The sequence below is a fragment of the Glycine max genome, chromosome 9, assembly GCF_000004515.6.
Source record: "Glycine max cultivar Williams 82 chromosome 9, Glycine_max_v4.0, whole genome shotgun sequence".
NCBI lineage: Eukaryota > Viridiplantae > Streptophyta > Magnoliopsida > Fabales > Fabaceae > Glycine > Glycine max.
The window spans coordinates 18,843,911-18,857,693 of record NC_038245.2 but is presented as its reverse complement, the minus strand read 5'-3'; the positions used below and the strand labels follow the sequence as shown (position 1 = coordinate 18,857,693).

The 13,783-nt window shown below is 31.1% G+C and overlaps 1 protein-coding gene across 1 annotated transcript; it reads left to right on the top strand.

Moving 5' to 3' along the window:
• The first annotated feature begins 6,162 nt into the window (after positions 1–6,162).
• On the top strand, positions 6,163–11,023 carry LOC100794024 (IQ domain-containing protein IQM6). Its single transcript, XM_003535044.5, has 9 exons — positions 6,163–6,542; positions 7,794–8,070; positions 8,507–8,621; positions 8,716–8,781; positions 8,856–8,944; positions 9,032–9,119; positions 9,306–9,536; positions 9,650–9,751; positions 9,982–11,023. Exons 2-9 carry the CDS (start codon positions 7,799–7,801, stop codon positions 10,675–10,677), a joined length of 1,659 nt encoding a protein of 552 aa, XP_003535092.2. The 5' UTR covers positions 6,163–6,542; positions 7,794–7,798; the 3' UTR covers positions 10,678–11,023.
• The last annotated feature ends 2,760 nt before the right edge of the window (positions 11,024–13,783 follow it).

The window sequence follows — 13,783 nt, the reverse complement described above, 5'->3', positions numbered from 1 at the left end:
GTTAGCTTTTTTTTTTTTTTTTTGTAAACAGCCTCTTTGATAATCATTAATTAATATTTTTACTGGATAAGAACAACTAAAATTGTTAGCAAAAAGAAAAATATCAAAAAAAAATTATTTGAGGATTGAAAGTGCAATTTTTAAAAAGTTTAGGATCAAAAATATATTAACTTTAAACTATTTTTTGCCCCCAACTTTTTTTTCTAAATCTATGACTGCTTCTTCCAAAAATATTTGTTTTTCAAATGTACAAACCTAAGATTCAACTATATATGATCATATAATTAAAACAAATATTATTTATCAATTATTTTTTTATTATAATTATAACTTTTCAAGTCCATGTTTAAGAATGTTTTAAGTTTTAAAAAAATCACTTATTTAAAAAAACTAATATAAAACAAATATTGAATTGAAATTAATTAAAACATACACACACTTTATTCCTGTCTCCGTCACATACTTTAGAATCATCTGTTCCTTATAGTTGTACACGTCTCCACCAACCTTAAAAAGAAAAAGAAATAATAAATAAATAAATAAAAACTTAACAGAGTAAAACCACTGACGTCCAGCTAGTTGTGTTGTGTTGAAGCCGCGTGTGTGTACGGTGGAAGGTCCGTACCATGGGTCGTACTCGTACATAGTAAAAGTACGTACGTTGTAGTAGCTGTCAACATGAATTTGCACATTATTCTTGTCAGAAATGTTTTGTTCACTAATGACTACATGCTGTTCTTTAATACTATACTAGTGATTAATTAATTAACTATAATTAATAATCTCATTCCTCGACTAACACTAGCCGACTACATTAGTGAACTTTTCATTCATGAGTTTAATTCGGTTGGTTCAAAATAATTTTTGGGTGTATTTCATGTCGGGTCATACTCGACTACTTATGTCGGTTAATGAATGTATTTTCTGCACACTAGAGTAAAATATTAATGATTAAAATACATTTATTTGTAAATTATATTGTTTGTTAATAATTTAAACCTTAGAGTTAAGTCTTTTCCATCTTAATAAGTTTTGGGTCGTTTGGTCCTAATAAGGATTCATTGACCCGATAAGTCAATTCTTATACCAATCAATTTCGAAGCTAAAGCTCAATCGCATGAACGGTTAATCACGACCGTCTCTCATGTATACTGACTTAGATAAGAATAATCCATTTATAAGTTTGGAAATAGAGGAAATGACCTCTTGAAATAACTACTTGCTCAAAGAGAAGCTTTTAGATCTACTTACCTAGACAACCTCTAAAATTTTACTATTGAGATTAATAATATTAATATTCCAAAATTAACCTTAAAACTATTAGGATTTCACTTTCTTAATTTTTTTTATGTTATTATTTTCACTTGAGGGGTGTAATATCCCATTTTTCGTAAAATCAATAAAAAGAGTTTTATTTAAAAATTAATTAAGTTTTTAAAAATTAAATAAATGAGAGAAAATGATTTTTGTTAATTAAAATAAGGGTTTCATAGTATTAGAAAATAAATAGAATAAAATGATGTTTTAGAAAATAAATGGATGTTTTATTTAATGAAAGAGTAAAATAGAGTTCCTTTTAATAAAATTATAAAAAAATAGAGTAAATAATAGGTTCAGAGTATCCTAATTATAAATAGAGATATATTATGTCATTTTTTATATTTATGATATGTCTTTAGCTCTTTCTTTCTCCCAAATTTATTTTTTCTTCTTTATCTTCCAAAATTCTCTTTTTTTCCCGTATACACTCAAATTTGTTCTAGTAAAACTATGATTCCGAATTTGTTAACTGTTGGATCTTCCTGAAATTCGAACACCACCTTTGAAACTCATATTCGCACATTCCCACCATTGGAATTTTTGAACTAATGTCTATAGAGAGAGAAAGAGAGAGAAATTCCCCTCACATAGAGACAATGAACTTGAAGTTCCAATCCCTTTTCCTTCTCTCTAACGATTAGAAATCCTAGCAGAGCAACCAAAAGAAAAGCTTGAGGAACCTTAGGGAACCTCTAGAGATGCCATTATCGATGTTGGACTACACACATGAGCCCGCTTAGAGATAAGGAATGAGTTTATTGCAATTGGGATTAGAATGAACATGTGTAGGGATCCTTAGAGGATCAAATTGGGATTTATTTTTGGATATTTAGTGTATTGTAATTCTACCTTTACAATTATAATCACGAGATTGTTATGTTTGAGGGTCAATTAATGCCCTGATGCGAATTGATTGATAAAATTAAGTACTCTTTGTGTTTTCGTGTTTTTGAACCTATGATTTTGATTCCTTTGATTTTGATATGATTATGTTAAATTGTTTGAGGAATTTTATCACCCATGTTGTGAGAAGCATTTATGTATAATTCGTTTGTGTTTTGAACAAGATTTACTAGATTAGCATGAAAATTAAATTGTTAGAAACGTTCTTTGTTATGTTTTGGTCTCATAAGCTTATTACGTATTCATGATTATGACACATATATATGTTTATGAATTGTTAAAATAAATTAGGAATTAATATTTCAAATAATAAAATTAAATTAAAGGAAATTAATATATTAAGATTCAACGATAAATACTTTGAATGCAATTTTAGTTTAATTATTTATTAACTTTTTTTTAGTTGAAAATAATATAATTTGATTTAATATATGCATGTTTTGTGCCATGTAAATATTAATATTGTGTGATGTGCATATGATTCATGCGGTGTGATAACATGTTGCTTTTGGATTATAACATTGTGATTGAGATTAGGTGAATTGATAAATTGAGTATGCGTTGAATTGTAAAATACATGTGTATTGAGATTTTGTACGCATTGAGTTGTGAGTTATGAACTGTACAATCAAACAACTGTAAGACCTTTTAAGGGTGACAAGTTAATGCACGACATATATTGTGATGAAATCCACAGTAGGAACTCGACAAGTTGAAACACTTTGAGGCGCGACGAGTTGAAATGATTTTGAAAATAATTGTGTAGTTGTGTGTATTGTATAGTTCAAACTCCAGCAACACATATGATTTTAAATTCCTGTTTTAATTAGATGATTAATCATATGAACATAATATATTAATATCATTATTGTGTGATATGTATGTCATGCATAAGATGTGATAGCGTGATGTCTTGGGAATATGAAAGTGTGATGAACTGTGTGTAAGTGACAAATTGAGTATGTGTTAAATTGTGAGATCACATGTGTATTGAGATGTTGTGAGCTATGAATCATGCAATCACACGACTGTAAGACCCTTTAAGAACGAAGAATTAATGCGCGATGAGTATTATGATGGGATCTACTGTTGGAACCCGACGAGTTGAATCGCTTTGAGGCATGACGAGTTAAAATTATTTTGAAAATAATTGAGGAGTCATGTGTTTTATATAGTTCATAGATAAAATTTATGTGTTAAAATATTTTCTGGATTGGACCTGAATCAGGAGGTAGAGGTCATGATGGACTCTTCAGAGTCTAGGCCTTGGGGGTAAATACACCCGTTTGAATACTCCTTTAAGTGTGTGTCGATCCCACATGGTTGGAGCATTCTTGCAAAACAACAAGACCTTGACTAGTCTCCTTATGATTTTACCTAGTGAGAGTGACTTGACTTACCAGTGTGTGGTCCGTCTTATCATGTACTCCTAGGCACCCGACGAGGTTTTTTACTAACATGATACCACATTGTATATAGGATTGAGTCTTAGTGTATTTGTTGCATAACGTCAGTGTAATGATCATTGTGACTAGTTACGTGATGATGGGTAATGAATTGTGTAAGTGTGAGATATTGTGTTGTACTTGAGATGTGTTGTTTTGAACACATGATTAATGTGAAGGTGTGAAATGTGATTTTGTAATTAAATCCTTGGGACAAGTGATGTTGCACAATGAGTGGTAAAATGATGTGAATTATGTTAAGTTGAGCTTGTTTTACTTAATTATATATATGTGCTTTCGTTTATCTCTACTTGTTTAGGAATGTGATAACTCACTCCTTGTATGTTGTTTGTGTTTGAATCTTGTGATGATCTCAAACCTTATATCCGTGAGAGCAGATGGTTAGGTGGATATGATTATGGAAAATCTTATGCTAGAGGACGATGTAATACTTTGCTCTGATAGGATGTGACATCGGGGCCTAGGATTTCTATGTTGTTTTTATTATATGCTATTTTAAAATATGTAATTAAACATGATTTAGTTCTATGTTTTTCATTGGAATTTCAATTGTAATACTGGTATGGTCTTTGTTTAGAGTCGAAACTCATTTTTATATTCTTAACGATAAATTTTAACTTGATTAAATTGTGAATCTGAACCTTTTAGTCTGTTGAGAAGCATTGTTTTGATTTGTGAAATAAATATTTTTAAATTACTTCCATTATTTTAAATATAAATAAAATTTGATGAAGATAACCGATCGACATCTAGGTGAAACATTTTTATTTGCACTTGAAGGTATCTTTTACAACTAAGATTAATTTCTTTTTAGGTTTAATAAAATCTTTTTATATGTAATACAAAAATGAAATATTGGACAACATATTTAAAAGATTTAATTAGGATAAGTGGTCACCTAAAAGTGTAATATAATTTAATGTTAAATTGATCCTTAAAAATTATAATTTAACATCAAACTAATCTTGCAAAACCTAATGTAGAATACAATTGTCAAACTTTTTTACACATTTAAAAGTTAAATTATAATTTTTGTTCTTTCAAGAAATAATTGTCACCGCATTACATCTTTAGGGACAAAAAATATCATTTATCCATTTAATTATTTATCATTTGTGTTTTACTATTGCCATAACCACGACAATCTAATAATACAACGTATGGTAATACTTACGAATTTAAATTAATTGGAAAAAATAAAAAAAAGTTATGCGTATAATAATAAAAGTTGTCTATAGTTATATAAGTTCTACTCTCTCAAGCGAAAGTGTGACATTTTTTTTTAAAAAGAAGATGAAGAACCGTGACATCTAAGAAACAAGTATTTTTTTTTCATAACATATCTTGTATATTAGATAATTTTTGTTAGATCTTTAAATACTATTAATAATGATAAGTTTAACAGTTATTTTTTCGGTTACAATATTACTTTTGTAGTTTTTATTATTATTTACTAATGTAATATTCTTAAACGAAAATGTTACACCTTAAAACACAAGCATAACCTTCATGTCAAAAGGAAAAACCAAGCATAACCTACGGGGCTACTTACTTTATTGTGATGATAATTTTAAAAAATAAATAATTATATTTTCAACAATTTTTTTTTAACCCGACAAAACAAAACAAAATATTGAAAGATCAAAATTTCACATTTATCATAATAAAAAATAAAAGTGTAATTGAGTTAAAAAAACTAAAGAACTTAATTATAATAATCAATTTTTAAATTGAAGTAAAATTTACTAACAAATGAAAATGTATATTAATTATCACCGATTAAGTTAATCAAATAGGATATGATTGTTCTAGTTTAGTTAATAATTTCAAATTTAAAATTAAAATATGTAATACTTATAAAAAAAACTGTGTTCATATTAATATGGATTCACATGAATAAATAAAGATCCGAAATAAAGTTTTATTTTTTTATTAGTATGGGTTTGAATTCTCCAAACGTTATTTTCTATTTTTGGACAACCCTCCTAAAGAGATCCCCCAATGCCTAAAGGTTAATTGAATACCTGTAATTGGATGAAACTGTTTTCAGTAATCTTGATTCTTCAAGGTGGGGTTCTGCTAGCAGTCCTAGCATGCCCGGTAGTGTATTAGGAGTGTCATCCCTGTATTCATAATATTCTATTCACTCGAGAAAAAATTGTACTTCAGATTGGTATGCATACATTTCCATTGAAAAAAAACAAAAAAGAAAACGAATAAACTCGTTGAACTGTACCATGCATGTCCCTGTAGAATGAAAAGGCAAAAGGGGAAACCCCATGTGGGTTAGTCAGAGTCAGAGATACCAGCTTGCATGTCTCACTTCACTCCAAAGTCCAAACAAACCTACCTTTTTAATTTAGCGTTTCCACGGTCATGTCATAAAAAAAAAATCCCTTTCTTTTTCCCAAATTTTTCTCTCTATATAAAGATGGAGCAAGAAAGCCAAGAATAGCATGTAGCATAACGTGTTTGCATTAAGCATTGCAATAGGAAGAGAGAGAAATACTACATACACACCCTAGCTATAACTTAGCCACCCTGTAATAATTCCGAAAAAAGAAGTGAATTAACCTCTTTTTTCTTTATCCTCACACAATATTCCCTTCGATCCTCTCTTCCCTCATTCTTCGCTAGCTCTCTGTCTCTTACATTGTTTCCCTCCATTTGTGCCCCTTCCTTTCTGGGTCCCCTTCCTTCTTTTCTCTTAACTTTCATTTTCTCTCTCCACCATTTTGTTTGTTGTTGAACCTCTCTCTCTCTCTCTCTCTCTCTCTCTCTCTCTCTTTCTCTCTCTGCACCAACACCTCCTTGAGCCATTCTTCTCCCTTGGTCCCAGTGTCAAATATTCAGGTATATGCTGCTTCATAACCTTAATATATAACAATACCATTGTTGTTAGTGTATATGGTGTTGGCCTAGCTAGGATGTTGTCATTTTTAATATTCAAACATATTGGAATGGAGAGCAATAATATTAATGTGACAATGTTTTCTCGTTCTTATTATGATTGAAAATGTGCCATGTTGGTTGCATGTTTTCTGGGTTTGATGCCAACCATGTCATTCTTTTGTTGTTTTTTGGTTTTAATTTACTACGTTGGAGGTGTAAAGGGAGGAGGAAAATAATGATATAAAAGTATGACCAATATAATTGAGCAACATGCTTGTTAAGGGAATAAAGAACAATCTGGTCATTCTTTTTTTAGGGTTATTGTTGATTTATACCAACAATGACAATGTCCCTTAACCCCTCTTCTTCTCTTGCATTGTTGCTTCTGAAATGTTGGATAATGTTTCAATTTTTTTTTTTTTTTTTACAACATTGGCTGACATTGATATTTGAAGATTTGATTGTTTATTCTATATTCCTTTGTTTGGATTGTGTGGACTTCTTTCTGATGGATGATTCCCTTTTGTCTGAAGCGACTGACAAGTCTTTTTTGTAATGTGTATCAATTCTTAAAACTACTATCCCTTGGAATTATTGCTACAACTTGTTTTCTTAATTTCAATTATGATTTGGTTTTTTATGGATAAGATATCGGAACAGAAAATTTGATTAATGCTTCTTTTATCAGTAAATCTTAATTGTTAGATTGTTAGTTTTTGTTAGTGGAATGGATTCTAACCCACAATCTCCTCCCTTTTGATTAATGCTTATGAGGCTAGTAATGTTGTCAAGCAATGCCGCCTGCTATGAAGATTTCTAGATGCAAATAAAAATTATTGGAATTTATTACAATTTGTGAATTGGGTTTCCTTCCTCTTTCCATAAAGGACCAAGAATGCTAAGAGTCTATAAAGAAGCTTATAAACCTTTGTAGGTGAAGATTTGAAGATCTTAATGTATACTACATAAAAGAAAATGCTAAGCATAGCTTCTGCTTTTTCCTCTTTCTTTTTAACTTGGTTGGACTCCATAAATTTTGTTGATTAAGATGTTGATTATTTGAAGATATATTTATAGCAGTTTGTTAAATGAGAAAAATCCTACCTTGCACATTAGTTGATTTGGATAGTATTACGGATGTTTCTCTTAGGGGAATCAAATTCAGACAAGAAGTTATATATAAACTTGACTTAAAGAAACCAAACTGTGCAGGGAAGATGATGCACGAAGGATCGGTTGAGTTGGAGACCGTGCTTTCTTTAAGATCTCCTACAGCAGATATGGAAAATGATGACTTGTTTGGTAAATCAGGGAGCACAAAGACTACTAGAGACACTTGTGGTGACTGGTTGGAGAAGAACTTCTATTCACCAATGCTGGAGACACAGAATCAATGGAACCAAGCTGCACTGAGGTTGCAGAAAGTTTACAAAAGTTTTAGAACAAGGAGGCAACTTGCAGATTGTGCAGTTCTTGCAGAGCAGAGATGGTTAGTTTCAACACATGAAATTTACCTGGGTAAACACAGTTGGAATTTACATGAAACATTGTTCATTTTATTTGATACTTCCTCCATCAGTTAAATTTTTTTACACTATCAACCAATTAGAAATCAAGGTAGGTATAACTTGTAAGGTAGTTATAGTAAAAGCCAAGAAACTTACCAATACATGACAGCTTGTGAATGGATGACAAGATAAAGATTCTTTACATTGTCAGGGCATATACTCTCATCATCTTTTGTATGAGGGTGTACACTTTTAGATTTAGGAGTCTTAGAGCAATCTCATAGAGTACTTTAAAATTAAGTTGAAAGAGAAGGGAATAAAAAAATCTTTCATAACTCATGTGCGTGTGTGCTCTCTATCAAACACAAAGATGTTCATAATCTTGTTTATGTTACTGAATTAGATTCATATGTATAGGTGGAAGGCTTTGGATTTTGCTGAACTGAAGCGCAGTTCTATATCATTTTTTGACATTGAGAAACCGGAGACGGCCATTTCACGTTGGTCAAGGGCAAGCAAGAGAGCTGCCAAGGTAGGTTTTCACATGACTCGCATTATAATATGTTGAATTGTTGATGTTGTAGCTTGAAAGATTAGTAATTTTTTTTTTTTTCTCTGTTTAATAGGTTGGAAAGGGTCTATCTAAGGATATGAAGGCTCGCAAACTTGCTTTGCAGCACTGGCTAGAGGCAGTAAGTCTCATAGCTAAAGTGATATAGTTCAAATTAAACTGCTAATTTCTCTAACTGGTTATCAACTTAAACAGATTGACCCCCGCCATCGCTATGGTCATAATCTTCAATTTTATTATGTCAAATGGCTTCGCTGTGATAGCTATCAACCTTTCTTCTATTGGTAAGAATGAAAACAGAATGAAAAATTTAATCGGTTTAACAAGTAACTTTGAATCAAACTGATGGATAAATCAATCTACAAGTGTAGGCTTGATATTGGGGATGGCAAGGAGGTACAGTCTGACAGATGTACTAGGACAAAACTTCAGCAACAATGCATCAAGTATCTGGGTCCAGTGAGTTTCTTGTTCCCTTTGATTTCACTTTTTTTCTTCTTATATAAACAAGAAGGATCAATCTCATGTTAAAATAGGTTATGAACAGGCCACAATGTTTTATTTTAGAGAAAAACTCAGAGCTATTATATAGCTTGACCGTCAAGCAACAAGTAAAAGTAATTTTAAAAGATGTTTCTTTTGCAGGTGGAAAGAAAATTTTATGAAGTAGTTATTGAGAATGGGAGGCTCTTGTACAAGATTAGTGGGAAACCTGTTGAAACAACAGAAGATGCAAAGTGGATTTTTGTACTTAGTACTTCCAAGACTCTTTATGTTGGCCAGAAGAACAAGGGCACATTTCAACATTCAAGCTTCCTTGCAGGGGGAGCCACATTGTCTGCTGGTAGATTAGTGGCGGAGGATGGTGTTCTTAAGGTATGAAAATGAACATAAACCCAAAAGATTTTTAACAACAGATTTAGTATATTGCCTTCCTTTCTATATGCCGTTGTATCGCATACTGACAGTAGACTTTTTCAACTCCAAAGGCAGTTTGGCCTCACAGTGGGCATTACCTCCCAACAAAAGAAAATTTTGAGGAACTCATGTCATTCCTTAAGGAGAATAATGTGGATCTTACAGATGTAAAGGTAAATGACTAAATGGTGACTTTGCTGCAGTATAAGATCAATCTAATGCAAATTTCCATTCAGCATTTACATGACTGAAGAAACTTAAACTCCTAGATTAACATAATTTCACACTCACTATAATCTCATACTAGTTTACTTGGGATAGAGAGTTATATTTAGATAGGTATTAACTTTAGCCATGATATCATGCATAGAAAATTAGCTAATTGCCATTTTCTTATATTCAGAAAAATCCAGTTGAAGAAGAAGACTTGGCCAAAATTAACCAAGATCTCTTCCGAGACAATCCTTCAGAGGCAGTGGAACCTCCAAAAATTGAAACTGAAAGTTCCAGCCCGTTAGCTGAAGATCAGCCTGACTTGAGAAATGAGGATTCTAATGCTGATTCAAATCATCAACAACCCTTATCAAGATTGTCGGTACGACTAGGATCAAAAATAGCTAAACTTGAGATACCAAAACGAGTCACGGTGTATGACATTTTCGGAGAGCTAGCAAATGGTCCTCGCACCAAATTTTATTCTCCAACTGCAGTATCAGAATGCGGTTATGAGACAGCAGAAGAATCATTTATAAACGAGGCGGAATTCATGGTTTCCAAATCAAACATGTTTGTTGAAGATCAAGATGAAGAAGAGGAGAATACTATTCCAAAGGAGACAATCTTGAAGAGGATAGATTCACACAAAGGAAGGAAATCATATCAATTGGCCAATCACTTGTCTACCAAATGGACAACAGGTGCAGGCCCTCGAATTGGTTGCATGAGAGACTACCCTCTAGAGCTTCAGAATTTGATTCTGGAGCAGCAAAATTTGTCTCCAAGGACAAGAACAACAGCTCCATCACCCAGGATACCGCCGTTGTCTCGCTTCAGCCCTCATGTTGCTTTTCCCCCTCCTTTGGATGCTCCAATTGCCTGAAACAGCTAGTATATTAAGCTGACAATACATAGGATGAAGTAGCAATTAAGGGGTGTCACTTACTTCTGTTGAGAAAATGACATAGGAGTTCTTTTTGCAATGCTTTTGATGCCATTCTTCAAAGCCATATAGTTTTGGTAGGTCATGTGATGGATGAGGAACAAAAGAACTTTGTAAGTTCTGGTTCCAAATGAGGAGAGAATCTGATTGGCTTCTTTCATCCAATCTAGATTGAGATAGTAGCAACTTGCAAATCATTAATAACATGTATAGTTATGCAGCAAATTTCTCATGTTATCCTTCAAATTGTGTACTACTATATTTATCTTATATATGATAACATGAGGAAATAGGTAGAGTAAGATTATATTATAACACCAAAATTGTTACTGAGTGTTTCCAATCCTTAATATCTATCAAGAAATACACTGTTAAATTGAGGTTTGAGATATGTCTAATGTATATAAATAATACCTGCCTCTATGTTTTGGAGTGGTAGAAGTGCACTTGAAAATTACATTATGAATTACTTTGATAATTTGTATGAGTAAAAATGAAAATTAAAATAAGAACCAGTGATAAATGCATTTGATGATTGAATTGGAAGTTGCGATGATTGGCAGCATAACAAACAAATCTGAAATTCCATGGCTAATATTAGTTATATTACACATCTGCACTTTTTGTCACCATATGATGGCTGCTTTTATAAACGACAGTTCCAAACAATAGAAAAATATTAACTTCAAGCAACTACTTCTTTATTTAAACATAAATAAAGGGATTAGACATCTATCACTGAAATGTAATATATAGAATTTACAATCTATTTATAATATATAATTTCTAAAACATTTACTTAGTTGTCACTCCATTTTCTTTCTTCTATCAAATCCCACATTCTCATTCATTTTTAGGTATCGTTGTGATTATCCACTGTTTTATTACTCTTAAACTCCTATTCTTCCTTGTAAATTGGACGCATTACTTCTTAAAAGGCTTTTGCAATTAAGCAGCCAATGGAATCACGAATGTTCTTCCAATTAATCTTCCTTTGCTATCCATAATGAAAAAAAATTCATTTTTCTGCTAGACTTTCCTTATTTTGTGACCAATGACCACGAACATTGTCTTCTCATTCCGTTGTACTTAGGGTTTTTCTTACAAGTAACTAACATGAGAATTTTTTGCCAGTTTGTTTAACCTTATATAAAAAAATTAAATTAAATAAGCAGTTTTATGATGTGTTTGTCTAAACTAATCTTACTTAAAATAAACAGTTTTCTACTTTTTTTTATAAGAAGTAAATCACATCTTCTTAAAAAAGCATTTATATATAAAAAAAAACTAAACTTGCAGTTTGTTAAACATATAAACCATTAGCATATTTTACTTTTTTTTTCGTCATTCTTACCATTTAACTACCTTAATCTATTATTCACAATATGTATTCATCTAAGCTATTTTCTTGTTATGCTACTGCTTTTATTTTTAATGCATATAAATATCATTTCAAATTTCAAGTAAAATCAAAATAAAAAAGACAAGGGTAAATTGTTCATAAACTATTACTATCTCATTATAATTATTTTCTTAGGTTATTTTACAGAGACAAACACAAACTAATAAATAGATAAAAAAGAATAACAATCTTACAAAATTAATCTTGTCATCATTAATTCATTTTTATTTTTAGTTTTATAGTTCCTATCATTAATATTATAAGAGATATAAGTAAAAAAATAATAAATATTACATTAAAAAACTAAAATAACAATTATTTTAAGTTAAACTTTTCTTCTTATATGATGATTAATATGGGACATAAGGAATATCATTCAATTGCAAACAACCATGTATAAGTGTATTGACTTTTATAATTATATCTTAAAAGTCGTCCATATTGGGACTTTTTTATTAGTTAATGATGTAGTCATGCCAAAATTCAAATTTTAAGATAATATTAGAGTCTATCATAACAATTATTATTTGGCTTATGAAGAAACCCACTATTTAGCCATTATCAAACCATCTATAAATGTATAGTCATGCAAACTTTACGTTTGAGATATCTAGCCCTCAATGTGAAAGAGGCATAAGATTTCACATCTACTAGTAATATAGTCAAAATAGTAATATATAACATTGTGAGATAGAGTTAAGCTTAAACTCGAATTCTAAGGTAAAATAACTAAATTATTTATTGAGTCAAAGATCAACCGAACACGTCCTAAATGATGCTCACATTTAAGCACAAATATCAACTAAAGCATACACAACTTTTCTACCAACAACAATTGACACAAGTGATAACGATTTGTGTTTCTTAACTAAGTGGTTCATGTTTCGAATCTTAATTGACCCTTAGGTATAAAATAAATCATGTTAAGAATAAAATACACACCACTTTTTGTGCACTAGAGGTCTTCGGCGAAGATTAGTCACTGCTTCGACAAGACTATTTCGTATCGATACCATGTTCTCAAAAAACAAATACACAACTTTTCTAGTGATACTTAGTTATTTTTATTGGGGAGAAACAAACTTGCAACTACATCATCGTTCATTTAAAATTAGGAAGCAACTTAGAGGTGCAGGAAGCAACAACCTTAAAATTATCCATCATGGTCGCCAGGCCCATCGCCCAAAAGGGAAATCCACAAATTGAAAAATGCCACGCCCATTTTGTTTTTACTTTCTACATCTCTATGCTTGCTTTTAACATAAACTACATTGCACAGACAACTTAAAAAATCCCAGTTAAAAATGATCGACGAAGAATAGCTTGGAGGTATTGCGAATGTAACATTATGAAATATGTTAATGGCATTACGTCAAAGTAAAAGGAAATAGTATCACATTTATATACAACAATACTCATTTTAAAAAAATAATGATAGCTAGTTTACCAATTGACACTTGATAAACAAAGATCTCTCTAACTATGCACGTATGCACCTTTTCCCAAGAAAAAAGTAGCAAGGTTTGCTATATGAAAGGAAATATTGCATACTCAGCATAGAACAGATTCCATATGAATCGATAGAATCCTGATATTGCATCCTGCAGCATACAATCAGACATTTTAAAAGCAGCTTAAACGATA

What these genes read in the sequence shown, in the direction of transcription:
- LOC100794024 (XM_003535044.5), top strand. Translation starts at nt 7,799, where the DNA reads ATGATGCACGAAGGATCGGTTGAGTTGGAGACCGTGCTTTCTTTAAGA. An exon ending in GTTCTTGCAGAGCAGAGATG is followed by an intron (nt 8,071 to 8,506) that starts GTTAGTTTCAAC and finishes TCATATGTATAG; the next exon opens with GTGGAAGGCTTTGGATTTTG. An exon ending in CAAGCAAGAGAGCTGCCAAG is followed by an intron (nt 8,622 to 8,715) that starts GTAGGTTTTCAC and finishes TCTGTTTAATAG; the next exon opens with GTTGGAAAGGGTCTATCTAA.